We start from the raw sequence: 14,546 nt of genomic DNA on the forward strand, positions 1-14,546 counted from the left end.
CTTGTGCCACACGCTACCACTATCACCCCGGACCCACAGGCAAGTGCGATAAGAAGCACAAAGGGCACTTCCTGCCTTCCTGCCATCCGAATCAGGGTTTCAATAGCCAAACCGTCTCCTTCAACCTTCCCGCCCTCGCCCGCAGCCACCTACCTGCCAAGTGGCCAAGCGCGACATGTTGTTTCATCCTCACTCATGATCTCTACCCTCCTCTCTCACACTACTCCTGACTTATTTCTAGCTCGGCCATCAGTAGTGCTGGTGCGGGCGATACCTTGGTAGGAAGGAGTCTGGATATATCTTATCTGACACCCCCCCCGATCCGCCCAAACCCTCACGATGGCTTCCTCCGACAACCTCCCGAGGACATCCCACGAGTCCCACCGCTCCGACACATCTGTCTCAACCACAAGCATCGTCTTCGACCAGATCAACGACCGCATGTTAAACCACCAGCCCCCTTCTTCTTCCAAGCGCCGGACCTCCCCCCCTGCCGCCCGTCGAAGCAACGCTCCCTATGCCGACCGCGACACCATCTCCGAGTTCGACGACGATGACCCGCTCAAGGAGGAGGCGTCCAGCGACCTCGAGACCGGCCCCTTCCTCCCCAATGGCGCCGCCGTAGCCCGCCCCAAGCACATGGACAGGAGTCTGAAGCGCCTGGTCCTGATCCTGTCTGGCGTGTTCGTCGCCGCCTGGGTGGTCGCCCTGGTTGTCTACATATCCTCCAAATCCTACAAGCACGGCTCCAACTTCGAACATGACCCGCAAGCTACCGTCGCGCGGAGTAGTGGTAAGAAGCTCACCCTCGGCGAAATCATGTCGGGCAACTGGAGGCCTGTCACACATACCATGAGCTGGGTTGCAGGCCCAAACGGGGAGGACGGGCTGCTGCTGGAACAGGACGCTGCTGGCAAAGACTACCTGGTGGTAGAGGACGTTAGGAGCCGGGATCCAGAGGCGGCCGCCGGTGTTGATGCTGCGAAATCAACGACCCTGATCAAGAGCGGCAGGTTCGGTTTTGAGGGCACCCAGCACCAGATCGTTGGTGCTTGGCCCAGCGCGGATATGAAAAAGGTGCTCATCAGCACCAACCAGGAGCAAGTTTTCAGGCATTCCGTCACGGCCAGGTACTGGATATTTGATGTCGCAAGACAAGCCGCGGAACCGCTGATCCCCGGGGCCACTGATGCTCCGGTGCAGCTTGCCAAGTGGAGCCCCACGAGCAACGCGATCGCCTTCGTCAGGGAGAACAACCTGTACCTGCGCTGGGTTGACTCCCAAGAGGTGCGCCAGATCACCGAGGACGGAGGCGAGAATTACTTCTACGGGCGACCGGATTGGGTGTACGAAGAGGAGGTTCTCGGAGGTGACACTGCAACCTGGTGGTCCGAGGACGGAAAGTATCTCGCCTTCTTCAGGACAAATGATACGGCTGTGCCCGAGTATCCCGTCCAGTACTTCGTATCGAAGCCGAAAGGCGGGCATCTCAACTCACTGGAGAACTATCCTGAGGAGCTCTACATGAAATACCCCAAGGCTGGCGCGCCTAACCCCGTCGTGGACCTGCTTTTCCACGATGTCGATCGCGGCGACAACTTCGAGGTGAACATCGAAGGGGGCTTCACGGACGAGGATCGCCTCATCACTACGGTTGTCTGGGCGGGACAAAGCGTTCTCATAAAAGAGACGAATCGTATCTCTGACATCATGAGGGTGGTTCTGGTCGATGTCGCAGCTCGCTCAGGAAAGACTGTCAGGGCGGTGGATGTCGGCAAGCTGGACGGAGGCTGGTTCGAGATATCTCAGAACACTCGCTACATACCCCCAGACCCAACCAATGGACGGCCCGAGGCTGGCTATATCGACACTGTGATCTACGATGATGGCGATCACTTGGCATACTTCTCACCCCTGGACAACCCAGAACCCACCATGATCACCAAGGGTAATTGGGAGGTCGACAGCGCCCCGTCAGCAGTGGACCTGAAAAACAACCTGGTCTACTTTATCGGCACCAAGGAATCCTCGACTACGCGCCACATCTACACAGTCAAGATAGACGGAACTGACCTGAAGCCCATGACGGAGACCTCTGAAGAGGCTTATTATTCTGCTTCATTCTCTTCGGGAGCAGGGTACGCCCTGCTGAACTACCAGGGCCCAAAGATACCCTGGCAGAAGGTTGTGAGCACGCCTAGCAACCCCGAAAAGTACGAGCACGTTGTGGAGACGAACAAAGACCTCGCAGAACGCGCTAAGAAATACGAGCTGCCCATTAAGATCTACGGCACGATAAATGTGGATGGGGTCGAACTGAACTACATCGAGCGCCGGCCGGCCCATTTCAACCCCAAGAAGAAGTACCCCGTCTTATTCTACCAGTACAGCGGCCCCGGGTCGCAGGAGGTAAAGAAAACGTTCAAGCAGGACTTCCAGTCCTCCTTGACGCACCACGGCTACATCGTCGTGACGGTTGACGGCCGTGGAACCGGCTTCATCGGACGCAAGAACCGCGTGGTCATTCGGGGACAGCTAGGTCACTGGGAGTCTCACGACCAGATCGCCGCCGCGAAACACTGGGCGTCACTCTCGTACGTGGACGCATCACGGATCGCGATCTGGGGGTGGTCGTACGGCGGGTACATGACGCTCAAGACGCTGGAGCAGGACGCCGGGCAGACGTTCAGCTACGGCATGGCGGTGGCGCCGGTGACGGACTGGCGGTATTACGACTCGGTGTACACGGAGCGGTACATGAAGACGCCGCAGGAGAACGCCGCGGGCTACGACGGTACGGCCATCAGCAACGCGTCGGCGCTCGCGCAGAACGTGCGGTTCCTGGTGATGCACGGCACGGCGGACGACAACGTGCACGTGCAGAACACGCTGACGCTGCTGGACAAGCTCGACGTGGCGGGCGTGGCTAATTACGACGTGCACGTCTTCCCGGACTCGGACCACGGCATCTACTTCCACAACGCCAACGAGATCGTGTACGAGAAGCTGCAGGACTGGCTCATCAACGCATTCAACGGGGAGTGGCTCAAGATCGCCGACCCCGTGTCCAAGGATGCGAACCTGGCCAAGAGGGGCGGGCCTCTGGCTGGGGGGGACTAGCGTTGCTTTGTTGTACTTGTACGGGATCGTAGTGTAGGTTTGACAGATTGTAGATACCCATAGCATTGTAATTACGAGTATGTCTTGAACTTTTGACGGCTCATGGGGAGCGAGGGGCTTTTATTTATGTGATGGCATGACATATGAAGCTGTTTGTTGGACCTCAACACCAAGCCCGCCGCGTCAATCGTGACCAGAGAGCGCTGCGTGCGAGATGAACTTGAAGCACGAGCACATTTATGTGGTCCACGATTGCGACCAAGGCCCGTATCACGTCACTCCTGGTGAAGCTCGTTCTTAGTCTGAGACGAAACGAGCGAGTAGGTAGCTGATGACCGCATCACAAACGCCATTCGTTGTGCAGAAAGGCACGAGCGCAAAGTTGAGCATCAAAAAGATTCCACTCCACCGTCCAGTTCGTAGCGCGTTGGACGGCCAGAACTTTGAAAATCTACGTTCACAGCCGCATCCTTCATTGTATCACTGCTAAGTAGGTATGGTCGAGCAAGAACTGTACGCTCGATCATTGCGGCCCGTCCCATACCTCGGAGGCGAGGGACACGCCGCACCCAAGATCGTTCGCTTTGTGTCTGATCTCCATTCTGTCCGGGAGAGTTCAACAGTCCTGGGTACGTCCAGCGCACGAGGCGGAGGAGTACCTCGTATCGAAATACTATCCCGAGAATGTGAATTTTTGCGTTGTGTATTTTCATACTTGAAGAAAAAAAGAGAGAGAGAAAATTAGCTGGCGGCGCAAGGGCCCAAGAAGTTTTAAAGGGCGGCTCGCCCGTAGTGGGGCCATGGGGCCTTGGCTTGGGCCAATCAGCCAGCTGGGGAGGTGATTATGTCATGCGACGGCAGGACCCCTGGCAGTCCTGGGGCCTGCCGACGCCCCCCGCGAGTGGGCCCGAATCTCTGGACACATGAACGTCAAGTCATTTGTCTACTGCAGCTGCTGGCCAGGGGTGCAGTCCAATAAATGCCCATGACATCGCAGGCTCGCAACTGATTAATCCCGCTCTGAACCTCCCAACCTACTGCCCACGACTCCTCCCCTGCCTCCCAGCCATGGCCACCGCCGTCTCAACACTTCCCAGCTTCTTGCTGCCCCGGCTGAGCTGGACGGCACCCGTTGCGAAACAGTGCTTGGCGACATCGCTGGCGGCGAGCCAGTCGAGCACCTTGCGACCATGGCAGCCCCAGGCACGATCCATGCACAGTGAAAGGGGTGCGCCACGGCACACCGGTATCAATGCCACCGCCAAACCCCGATCTATGCTCCAGCAGCAGCCCGGTCTGCGGAGGGCCTTCCACGCCTCAGCCCCTCGCAGGAGGGATCACCACTTCGACACGCTCAAGTTCGTCCAGAGACTGCAAGGGGAGGGCTTCACCGAGGAGCAGTCGGTGGCCATGATGAAGGTCCTGAACGATGTGATCGAGGAAAGGTTAGAAAGAATCGCGCACGCTGCCCCTGGCCCGAATCCACCCACAAAACAGAACCCCAGGCTGACACTCCCCGCCCAACCCAACAACAGCATCCAGAACCTCACGCGAACAATGGTCCTCCGCGAGGACGCGGCCAAGGCGACGTACACGCAAAAGGTGGACTTCGCGACGCTGCGGTCGGAGCTGCTGTCGGCGGACAGCACCGAGTCGAACGCGACGCGGTCGGCGCACGAGCGGCTGACCAACGACATCGCCAAGCTCAACAACCGGCTCAAGGACGAGATCGGGCGCACGCAGGCGAGCGTGCGGCTGGACCTCAACCTCGAGAAGGGCCGCATCCGCGAGGAGGCCGTCTCGCAGGAGCTGCGCATCAAGGAGACCGAGACCAAGATCGAGCAGGAGGCGGGGGCGCTGCGCCAGCAGCTCGAGATGGTCAAGTTCCAGACGCTGCAGTGGCTCATTGGTGTCTGCACCGGTTTCGCGGCGCTGATGCTCGGTGCTTGGCGGTTGTTGATGTGAGGTGTGGCGATGGGCTAAAGAGGAGGGTTGTCTGTCTGCCTAGGTACTCAGGGAGGAGAAACCGGCGTGGCTGGGGTTTGCGGTACGAACAGGGCCTACGGAACAGGTCAAGACGGAGTCAAAGAGCATGGGAATACGTTAGAGTGCGAATCATCCAGGGCAATGGTATATACCCCGAGGCTGCCGCCCAATTCGATATGTTTACAAGAGGCGGTCTTTCACTTCACCTGGCCTGTAAGAGCCTAGCTCAGTGCAGGTCATGAGGCTTCGTGAGCGGAACACTCCATAAATCACTGCGACAGATGAACACCAGCAACCATGCAGCAGAAAAATATTGTCAATTCTGCCATCCTAAATACATTCGTTTTAGGCATTAAGCTGCGAGAGCAGCGCGACTTTACCGCCGCGCCGTCTCGATTCAAAGAAATATGTGGTAAGCGACAATGCCCTCATCCCCCCGCCACGATTAATCCACTAACTAAGTTTTCAGATGAGAAAATAAGGGTTCATGAGCCGCCACTTGTGCCATGGAGAGATATGTGGTCCCCACAGTCTCGACCTTGGTGCAGCGAGTGGTGTTTGTGGCGGATGCTCGACGAACAAGAAGAGAAATGTTTTATTTGGTATGTGCTGGGCGGGGTGACTCCAAGTATGATGTCGGAAACGGGTCATGTCGTTGAAGAAACGAAGAGGGGTTTGTATGTTGTTGAAACTTTGGTATAGGAGGCATGTCATGCAGAGCGCTCACTATTGACAGAGATGTCAGCACCATGCTTTGTCACCGAAAGACATGTGGACTCTGCCAACTCACGGCCTGTCTACACGACCTCGGCGTCAAGAGAGTCGAGGAGGTTGCGCGCGGCGGCGTGCATGCTGGTCAGGTCGCGGCGGGCAGCAGTGCAGGCGCCGCTGGGGCTGTTGCAGCGGGCGACGACCTCGTCCATGCCGTCGCGCTTCCAGCAGCCCTCGCCCTTCCAGAAGCACCAGCGGGCCTCGAGGTCCTGGGAGACGTCGCGCTTGGAGACGGCCTCGGCCTCACCGCCGTCCTCGATGGCGCGGATGAGGGCCTCGGCGGCGGTGCGGGCCTTGTGGCACGCCTGGCCGGGCTCCTCACAGGCGCGCCTGTCGGCCTCGATGAAGTCGCGCTTGGAGGCGTAGCACACGGACCCGGCCTCGCCGCCAAAGGGGCAGAACGCCGGGGCCGCGTCGCGCTTGTCGACCGCCGAGCTGGCCTCGTCGGCCCGCTTCCAGCAGCCCTCGCCCTTCCAGAAGCACCAGGGGTTCGCCTCGGCCTCGCGCTTGCTCATCTCGACGCCGCGCTTCCAGCACCCCTCGCCCTTCCAGAAGCACCAGGGCGTCGCCTCGCGCTTCCAGCAGCCCTCGCCCTTCCAGAAGCACCACCTCGGGTCGATGGCCGCGGCCTCGTCACGGGCCGCGAGGCCGGACGGCGGCGGTGGGCCCTGGCCCTCGGGGATGGTGAGGTTGGAGTCCGGGGGGAACGCGCCGATGAGGTTGAGGTCCTCGTAGAGGGCCTCCGGGCTGGGGTAGACCGAGGCGACGATGGCGGCGAGCTGCTCAAAGTTCCTCTTGGCGTGGTAGGCGGCGCCGCCCGGCTGGTTCGAGATGTCGGCGGCGCGGGACTCCTTGTACCCGCCGGTCGACTGCAGGGCCGAGCTGAAGGCCTCGGCCGCCCGCTTCGCCTTCCAGCAGCCCTCGCCCTTCCAGAAGCACCATGCCTCGGGGGAAGGGTTGGCCTCGGCCGCCGCGATGGCGATGGCGTTGGCCGAGGCGGCCGAGAAGGCCACGGCTGCGATCACGGAAAACTTCATGTCAAAGACGTTGTCTTGGAAAGAATGGTATTATTAATAGTTGAGTGGCTTGTCTGCCTGTGGGGGCTGTTTTTTTTTCTTTTTTCTTTTTTTGTTATGTATGGGGGTTGACCGTGTTGAGTTGTGGAACTGATCGTTCGACACACTGGTAAACTTGTCTTGAGAGATCCTTTGGATTGGCTTGGATGATCTTGTATCTCGGTGGGGAGGGAGAAGGGACAAGAGGAATGTGAACCAACGGGCTCTCCGGGAACTTATACTCGGGCGGCGTCTGGCCTCAAGCTATTCAGAAGTCACCCAAGCAGTCGGCCTATTGATCACAATTGACACCGAACCGCTGAATAGGGCCACCGGCTCGCAAGCCAAACCTTCGAAATGGCCACCCCGCAGCTTTCAATACGCCCTGCCGCTGACTATTCAGTTCAAGTGAAAGAAACACGGCGTCGGCTTCAGGATACCCGTGCGTGTCCAGATATGCTTCCCTTCTCCTCGCCGGGTGATCCCACCAACCTGCCCACTCTCCTGACGAGCTTGCCCACTTCGGTGTCTGAATAGGAGCCGTTCGTCAAAGATGTGATGATAAAGCTCGTCGACCGCGAGGCGTAGATGTGCTTCTTCTCCTGAAGTCACAGGCTCGCCTGGCCCGCGGGCCCAAAGACACTTTTGTCCTCTGCAATGACTGACAGAACTGATTGGTCAATCCACTCGAGCGAGTACTTCGGTCGGTAAGCAGCTTCCGTGGTGTGGGAGGTTCCTCGAGGTGGCGGCTGACGAGATCCTATTCAGCACCCAAAGCGGAAACCAAAGCTTGTCGATAATGAGCAGTAGCGCTTTCCGACCAGTAAGACGCCTCCACTGAATCTTCCAAAGAGGCCAGAGGTCTCCTTAGTCTCAGGAGAGGAATGGCACTTCTGAAGATTGAGAAGTCGACATGTTCTGGATGGGCCCGAAGCCGCGCAGGTCTGCCACAGTTCTCGGCAGGTTCCGGTTGCATCTCCCTTCTTTCAAGAAAACATCGCCTGGAAAGCTTGGGGGAAGAGTTTTCGCCTACTTCCTTATCTAGGTAATGGATGTGGCGGTTTAAGGCCCGGCTCGTCGGCTTATGGGACCGGTGGTAGTCAAATTCAGCGATAGATGTCTTCCATCAAGGTCGCTGAACGCAATCTTTTACGAATTCAACCATCGGGGACTCAAAGGCGACCTGGTGCCAGCGAGTGGCGTTTCGCTTTGGCTACTGGTCGAAAGTCTTGTAGGAGCAAACTTGTTTCTGTTACCCTTTTACAAGTGCCCACAGCCAGAGAGATCGCCTCTTCTTTGTTGGACATGGCTTCAAGCATGGATGAGAAACTAGAGATGCGATTGAATGTACATCAAGTTTCAGCCCAAAAGGATCGAATGATCAGAGGACCTGAAATCTGGAAAGCAAAAAGATAGAGGCTGATCAGCAGAAGTGAAATTGGTGACGGAACAAACGATTTGGACTTTGAAAGAACATGATTCTTTCCAATTCCCTACATGTGGGTGAGCGGACTGGGCGTCAAAGTGGATTGCCCCAACCACTTGAGCCACGCCCACCATCTTCAAAACCATGACGATGTAAAAGTGGACTTGAAACGCACACAACAGGGTGAGCATGGAATGCCACACATTTAAGATGAAACTTTGGGCCAGAAGCTCTGGGCCCTTCAGAATAAGTGACACTTCATGCAATTAGGCAAGGGCTTACCAACACACGCGGCTATGAGTCTAACGTCCAAGGTTTTTGTTCGATTGCTTTCACCTTCTTTCTAGTATTTCCAACATCTTCCTTGTTGTTTAAAATTTTTGTGATGTTTGATAAAATCATATCTAACTTTGATAGGCAGCAATGATCCAGTGGTCTTCTAGGCACTTGCCTGACTACTTCTGCCACACCGACGCCGACCCATACGACATGTACTCAAACTTGCACAGCAGAATGACAAGAATTCCGATTCATGACGAGCACTGCTCAGGTGTCCTCTACGCGGCCACCCCAAACGCCTATGGGATGACCTCCCACATGGTCGCATGCCACAGCAACCCCCCAACGCTACGGGACATCTTGCCACAGAACAGCGCTCCAAAGAGGAACCTTCCACAAAAGGCAATCAGAGAGATAGGACATAGTTAAGCTTCAAAGCATCAATACTTTTGAACACACGTCGCTGGTGATACGCTAACTCAATAAATACGAGCCCATATGCACAGGCTCCCAGAGTCAGAATCCTAATCCTCAACATAAAACGCCCTCAGAAGCCTCTCCACAAACAACGTGATAGCAAGCTTGCCACAGTCCAACACCCCATCCATGGCAATGAATGGGTGCGGCTGCCCCCTCATGACAGTCACCCTCGTGCTCGTGGCGCCAGCCTCGACAAGCCTCCGCGCGAGCTCCTCCCCCTCGGTCCGCAGGACGTCCAGCTCGCCCAGCACGACCTCGGCCGGCGGCAGGCGCGCCCAGTCGCCCTCCCACAGCAGCGGGCTCGCCTCGGGGGCCGCCCAGTCGGCCTTGTCGGGCAGGTAGTGGCGGCGGTACCAGAGCATCTTGGCCGCGGGCAGGGCGGGCACGTTCTCGTTCTCGCGCCACGAGGCCTTGGTCTCGGGCGAGGCGGTGTTGTCGGCCACGGGGACGGACAGCAGCTGCGCGGCGAAGCGGAGGCCCAGCTCCGGCCGGCTTGCTGCGCGCTGGCACATGACCGCTGCGAGGTTCGCGCCGGCGGAGGAGCCGCCGACTGCGAGCCTGGTGGGGTCGATGGGGGGCAGGACGGCCTTGCCCGCGGCGCTGAGGGCCCAGAGGACGGCTTCCCAGGAGTCGTCTACTGCTGCGGGATAGGGGTCTTCTGGTGCGAGCCTGTCAAAAGGTCTGTTAGTATTGAGTGCGGTGGGCTGGCTGTGAGGGTGAGGGTGAGGCTGAATTACCTGTAGTCGACATTGACCACGACACAGTTGGCGCGCCCACACAAATTTGTGGCAATGACATTCTCAGTGTCGATGTTGCCCAGCACCCAGCCACCACCATGGAAGTAGAACAAACACGGCCATCCCTTGTCGGGCTTCGGCCCATCGGGCGTGAAACAGCGGACCCTGACGTCGGGGCCGGTGCTCTGGCTGCGCGGGAAGGACAAGTCCTCGGCCTTGGCGACGGGGTATTTTGGCCCAGCGCCGGGGATGAGGACGCCGCTGGTGCGGGAGGCCTCTACGGGCTGCAGGTGGACCTGCTGCTTGTCTGCGACGTGCTCGTTGTAGAAGTTGGCGTAGACGGGGTCGATTCGTGGGACCACGGAGGGGTGGAGAGGGTAGGGTGGCTGGGGGCCTGCGGTATGATCGCCCATTGTGACAAGGCTGGTTGCCTGGTTCTGCAGACGGCGTATGCGGTGAGAACAGGTGCTCGCGAAACAGGCAGGTAGAGACCGGAAGAGGATCCGTAGCGTGATGCTGAATCGGCGGTTCGAACAGTCCTGGGACAGAGGACGCGCTGGGATGCCTGAGCGACTGCACGTAACTCAGAGTGTAACCAATAATACAGAGAGTCCAAGCCGATGTGACGATGATGACCCAGCCTGTGATAAGTAACGCACTACACTTGCAGCGCGGCGGCCTTCCTCCCTAGACACAAGAACACTGAAGCGTTGCGCGCCTGCCATTCGGAGCCGCTTGCCGCCCTTCGGCAGGGCAATCGCCGATGAGCGGTGAAAACTGGGACCCGCCCTCAGACCACGCCGAGCCGGACCGGCAGACATGTGCTCCTTGTTCGGCCCCGAGTCATAATTATCTCTTAGGGGCTCTGATGGCGTGGGGGTTTCTCGAGCTACTGCGATTATGCTGCACGTCAACAACCTTGCCCAAGGGTCGTGGGTGTGTGTGTGTGTGTGTGTGTGGCACAACGAGAGATTGTGACGGCTCACGTCTCGCTGCAACTCGAGGTGAAATTTCCCGTCGGTTCCAAGCAACTGGACGTGACTGGCCTGCTGGCCCAGATTGGTGGCTCGGCCGATGTTACCCCTGCTTGGAGGGATCTCATATGGGGAAGAACGACCAATGTTGGACTCTTGAGAGATGCTGCTGAGGGCAACCTTGGCTCCTGCAGAGGCAGGCGAATTAGAGTTATGCAAATGATATGGGTGCTTGTGATGATGAGCTGGCAACCAGCGGTAAGAAGGGGCAAAAGCAAACCGTGGCCATCATTGCACTGCAGACACAAGGGGGGCGAACTCAGAAGTTCAGCCGCCGTATCTCCACGGCAGGGGTGGTCGTTATCATCAGCCTGTCCGCCACAACTCAACTGGCATACGATATCCCGCCCACGAGACAGGCGGCAGTCATGGACGACTGCACGTTGATGCGATGTTCCATTGGCAGCTAGCGTGTAGACAATTACCCAATTGCACCGCAGTATACCCGCAGCTGCCTGGCCTGCCTGGGTGGCGTATTGGTGAAGTGCACAGCGGTCATCCCAGCCGGGGCAGATGTATCGTCAAGCCTCGGGAATGGTACCTAGGTAGCTGGCCAATGTCGTGCTCCACTTGGATGTTTGTGCCATCGGCAAGCAGAAAGAGCAAAGAGGCCAGGTCGGGCGAAAAGGAGACGAAGTTGGCTGGGCTGGCTGGTTGGTCGACGGTCGGGTTCGTGCTGGTTCGTGCTGGTTCGTGCTAGTTGTCAGTAGTCAGTCTATCGAGCAGGAGCGGCAGGAGCAAGCAGCAAGTTGGAACATGGCTTGCATGGCTTGCATGGCAGCTGCTGCTCAGGGGTAGCAAAATGCCCCGAGGCTAGTGTAGTGCCCCGTACCTTCTGGAGTGGACTCGACGGGATCGCGGAGGAGGTGACACTGGACCCCACCCCCACGCGGGGGGCGGAGAAGAGAACAAGCAAGGCCCCTTCCACGGTACGGAGTCTTCCACCTGCAACAGAAGGCACCACCACGCCACACCACGCTTGCTTGTCTCGGCCACCCGCATGAACAGATCATCACCTGCAGAATCATGTGCTTCCGGCCCACGAAAAGACCACACAGAAAAGCAAGGACAAATTTCTCTCTCAGTCTGTCAGTCTGTTTTCAGGTACGGGCTGCGTGGCTAATGCAGGACTGACAGGCTTGCTGGCAGGCAGGCATGCAAGCATGCAGCAGGCATGCAGGCCAAGTCCCCGGCCTGGCACTGGCGACATCAATCAGCCCATCCTGCTTCGCCCTGCCCTGCGAGAGCCGTGATAGCACCTGAGAGAGAGCCAACAACACCATGCCTACCTTTCATGACCGACCCCAAGGCCAACCAACCAGCCCCCCCACGATCGCACAGATGGGCCGGCTCACACTCGGGCCGGCCTCATCCCGGCTAGGGAACAAAGCCAACCAACAATTTCTTTCTTCTCCGCCTTTTAGCTTGCCGTCGGAGGTAACGCAGGACAGCTCGTTGCTCATGAGCTGTCCCCTCTCAGGGCTAGGCTGGCTACGGAGTACCCCGTCAAGCCCGTCCAAGCTTTGGGTTTGGGGCAAACCGCCCCGTCCTTGGCCGGAAGGGAAGGGGGGAGGGGGAAGAGGGACGGCGCCATGGGCCTGCCGTATGATTAAAGTTACGTCAAAGATTGGCTCCCACAACTGAGCCCAGGGTTTCGCGATCGTCCGTCCTGACTCTGTGGGGTGTCCCACTCGGAAGCCTTCCGTCTCAGCTGTGTGTGTGGTGCCTGGGCCATGGCAAACTACGGGACCAGCTCGACCAGCTCGACCAGCCTTGTCCACCGCCCGCAAACAAATCCGATATGCCCGGCCCCGGGTTGGTGGGTTTCCTGGGGGTGGAGCACTGCATGTGGAGGAGCTGGTGCGCTGGTCCAAGGCGTGTGTGTGCGTGGTGTGCATGGTGGTGGTTCTGGCCACGCTTCCCGAGTCGTGTTGCTTGTTGCTGTTGCAGCACTTGTGGGCGTGGTCCCGTCACTGCTTGCGTTTCGGCGGACGTCATGGTCCGCTGTCAATGACTGACTGGTTGGTCTGCGTCGGTCCTCCTCCACGCCCATCCTTCTTATATGTCGCGTGTGCACTTTCCGCCACCAACACACCCCCCTTCCCAGGAACTAACACCCTTTTGTGCAAAGACCTGCGACGTCCGTACTCTTCTCTGTCCAACATTTGACTCGAAGCGGACTCAAGCTCACTCATACAAAGCACTATTTACGTGTATGATTTGCTATATTGGAGGGCCCTCAGACTTTTTGTATCATCAGTCCTCACATACATACACAAGTACGCCCACTCACAACGCCACTCACAACGCCACGCAATATGCCCTCCTCAGAAGGCGCTGGCCATGCCAACGGCTCCCACGACGCCCGCCAGAGGAAGAATGTCCACCCATTAGTCCCAGGCGTCTACGTCCCAACACCAGCCTTCTTCAAAGACGACGCAGACGAGCAGGTAGACCTGGACAGTGTCGCAAAACATGCTGTTCGCCTAGCCCGCGCAGGTGTTACCGGCATAGCCGTCCAGGGCTCCAATGGGGAGGCCGTGCACCTTCTCGACTACGAGCGGGACCACATCACCCAGATCACGCGGAACGCCCTGGACGAGGCCGGGTTCAACGACATGCCCCTCATCGTGGGTTGCGCCGCCCAGTCCACCCGCCAGACCATCGAGCTGTGTAAGCAGGCAGCCCTCAATGGCGGCGATGCCGCCCTCGTCCTGCCCCCCGCGTACTACCAGGGTCTGTTCGATAAGGAGACCGTGTCCCGCTTCTTCCTTGACGTCGCGGACAAGAGCCCCATCCCTATCATCATCTACAACTACCCCGCCGCCGTCTCGGGCCTGGACCTCAACAGCGACGATCTGATCAACCTGGGACGCGCCCACCGCAACATCGTCGGGGCCAAGTTCACCTGCGGCAACACGGGCAAGCTGGCGAGGGTGGCCGCCGAGTTCACGGGGAAGCCCGTCCCCGCCGCAGGACACGACGAGGCCTACGCAAACGAGTACCCAGATTTCCTCTGCTTCGCCGGCTCAGGCGACTTCCTCACGCCCGCCATGGCCGCGGGGGCAGCGGGTGTCATCCCCGGCATCGCCAACGTGGCCCCCGCGACGGTGGTCCAGCTATACAGGTCGCTGGTCAAGGGCCAGGGCGACCAGAAGCTGCAGAGGATCCTGGCGCGCGGCGACTGGGCGGCTATCAAATCCGGCGCGGTGGGCGTCAAGGTGGGACTGCAGGAGTACTTTGGCTATGGGGGCTGGGCGCGGAAGCCGTTGCCGCGGCCGGAGGGTGAGCGGCGGAAGGAGATTGTGGAGGGCTTCAGGGAGCTTGTTGAGTTGGAGAATTCATTAGGAGGAAGCGCGTGATGGGCGGAATAACCAAGATTAAGCTACTTGGGGGAACGTGAGATTCAGACCCCACGGTCACTCATAACAGACAGCTAATTGCTACAAAAGTCTACCACCCTTTCAAACATGATTCTCGTGCGTGGGGGCCGTCTCGTAGGTCAGCCAATCTTGGGTGGCAACGCAAAACAATAGTGCCAAGCATTCAGCCTGTTTCTCTCCGGGCGTTGAGCTGAGCCTGGCAGTGTTTCTATCGGCTGCAGTATCACCTGATCGTTTATGGATTGGCCCCCATTAAGGCCAAGACTGTCGAATGA

The 14,546-nt window shown here is 58.5% G+C and overlaps 5 protein-coding genes across 5 annotated transcripts; 3 read left to right on the forward strand and 2 right to left on the reverse strand.

Annotated features, from left to right (window-relative positions):
• Positions 1-105: 105 nt before the first annotated feature.
• Positions 106-3,209, forward strand: KVR01_005303 (uncharacterized protein). Its single transcript, XM_044789075.1, has one exon. The coding sequence runs from the start codon at positions 340-342 to the stop codon at positions 3,118-3,120; it is 2,781 nt and encodes a 926-aa protein (XP_044645748.1). The 5' UTR covers positions 106-339; the 3' UTR covers positions 3,121-3,209.
• A 979-nt stretch (positions 3,210-4,188) lies between these two features.
• Positions 4,189-5,085, forward strand: KVR01_004886 (uncharacterized protein; the record flags this gene model as incomplete). Its single annotated transcript, XM_044783485.1, has 3 exons — positions 4,189-4,262; positions 4,347-4,565; positions 4,656-5,085. The coding sequence occupies 3 exons, from the start codon at positions 4,189-4,191 to the stop codon at positions 5,083-5,085; spliced, it is 723 nt and encodes a 240-aa protein (XP_044645331.1).
• An 818-nt stretch (positions 5,086-5,903) lies between these two features.
• KVR01_005455 (uncharacterized protein) lies at positions 5,904-6,914 on the reverse strand (the record flags this gene model as incomplete). The annotated part of the gene is made up of 1 exon (XM_044785374.1): positions 5,904-6,914. One exon carries the CDS (start codon positions 6,912-6,914, stop codon positions 5,904-5,906), a length of 1,011 nt encoding a protein of 336 aa, XP_044645900.1.
• Positions 6,915-9,161: 2,247 nt separating this feature from the next.
• On the reverse strand, positions 9,162-10,534 carry KVR01_005187 (uncharacterized protein; the record flags this gene model as incomplete). Its single annotated transcript, XM_044793853.1, has 2 exons — positions 9,855-10,534; positions 9,162-9,786 (listed from the first exon to the last, which is right to left on the reverse strand). The coding sequence occupies exons 1-2, from the start codon at positions 10,265-10,267 to the stop codon at positions 9,162-9,164; spliced, it is 1,038 nt and encodes a 345-aa protein (XP_044645632.1). The 5' UTR covers positions 10,268-10,534.
• A 1,458-nt stretch (positions 10,535-11,992) lies between these two features.
• Positions 11,993-14,382, forward strand: KVR01_005083 (uncharacterized protein). The gene is made up of 2 exons (XM_044784208.1): positions 11,993-14,287; positions 14,341-14,382. The coding sequence occupies exon 1, from the start codon at positions 13,207-13,209 to the stop codon at positions 14,248-14,250; it is 1,044 nt and encodes a 347-aa protein (XP_044645528.1). The 5' UTR covers positions 11,993-13,206; the 3' UTR covers positions 14,251-14,287; positions 14,341-14,382.
• Positions 14,383-14,546: the final 164 nt, after the last annotated feature.

The sequence above is a fragment of the Diaporthe batatas genome, assembly GCF_019321695.1.
Source record: "Diaporthe batatas strain CRI 302-4 chromosome Unknown Contig00005, whole genome shotgun sequence".
NCBI classification, from domain to species: Eukaryota; Fungi; Ascomycota; class Sordariomycetes; order Diaporthales; family Diaporthaceae; genus Diaporthe; species Diaporthe batatas.

Bases quoted from the DNA above. Each gene is read 5' to 3' on its own strand.
- KVR01_005083 (XM_044784208.1), top strand. From the start codon at position 13,207: ATGCCCTCCTCAGAAGGCGCTGGCCATGCCAACGGCTCCCACGACGCC.
- KVR01_005303 (XM_044789075.1), top strand. From the start codon at position 340: ATGGCTTCCTCCGACAACCTCCCGAGGACATCCCACGAGTCCCACCGC.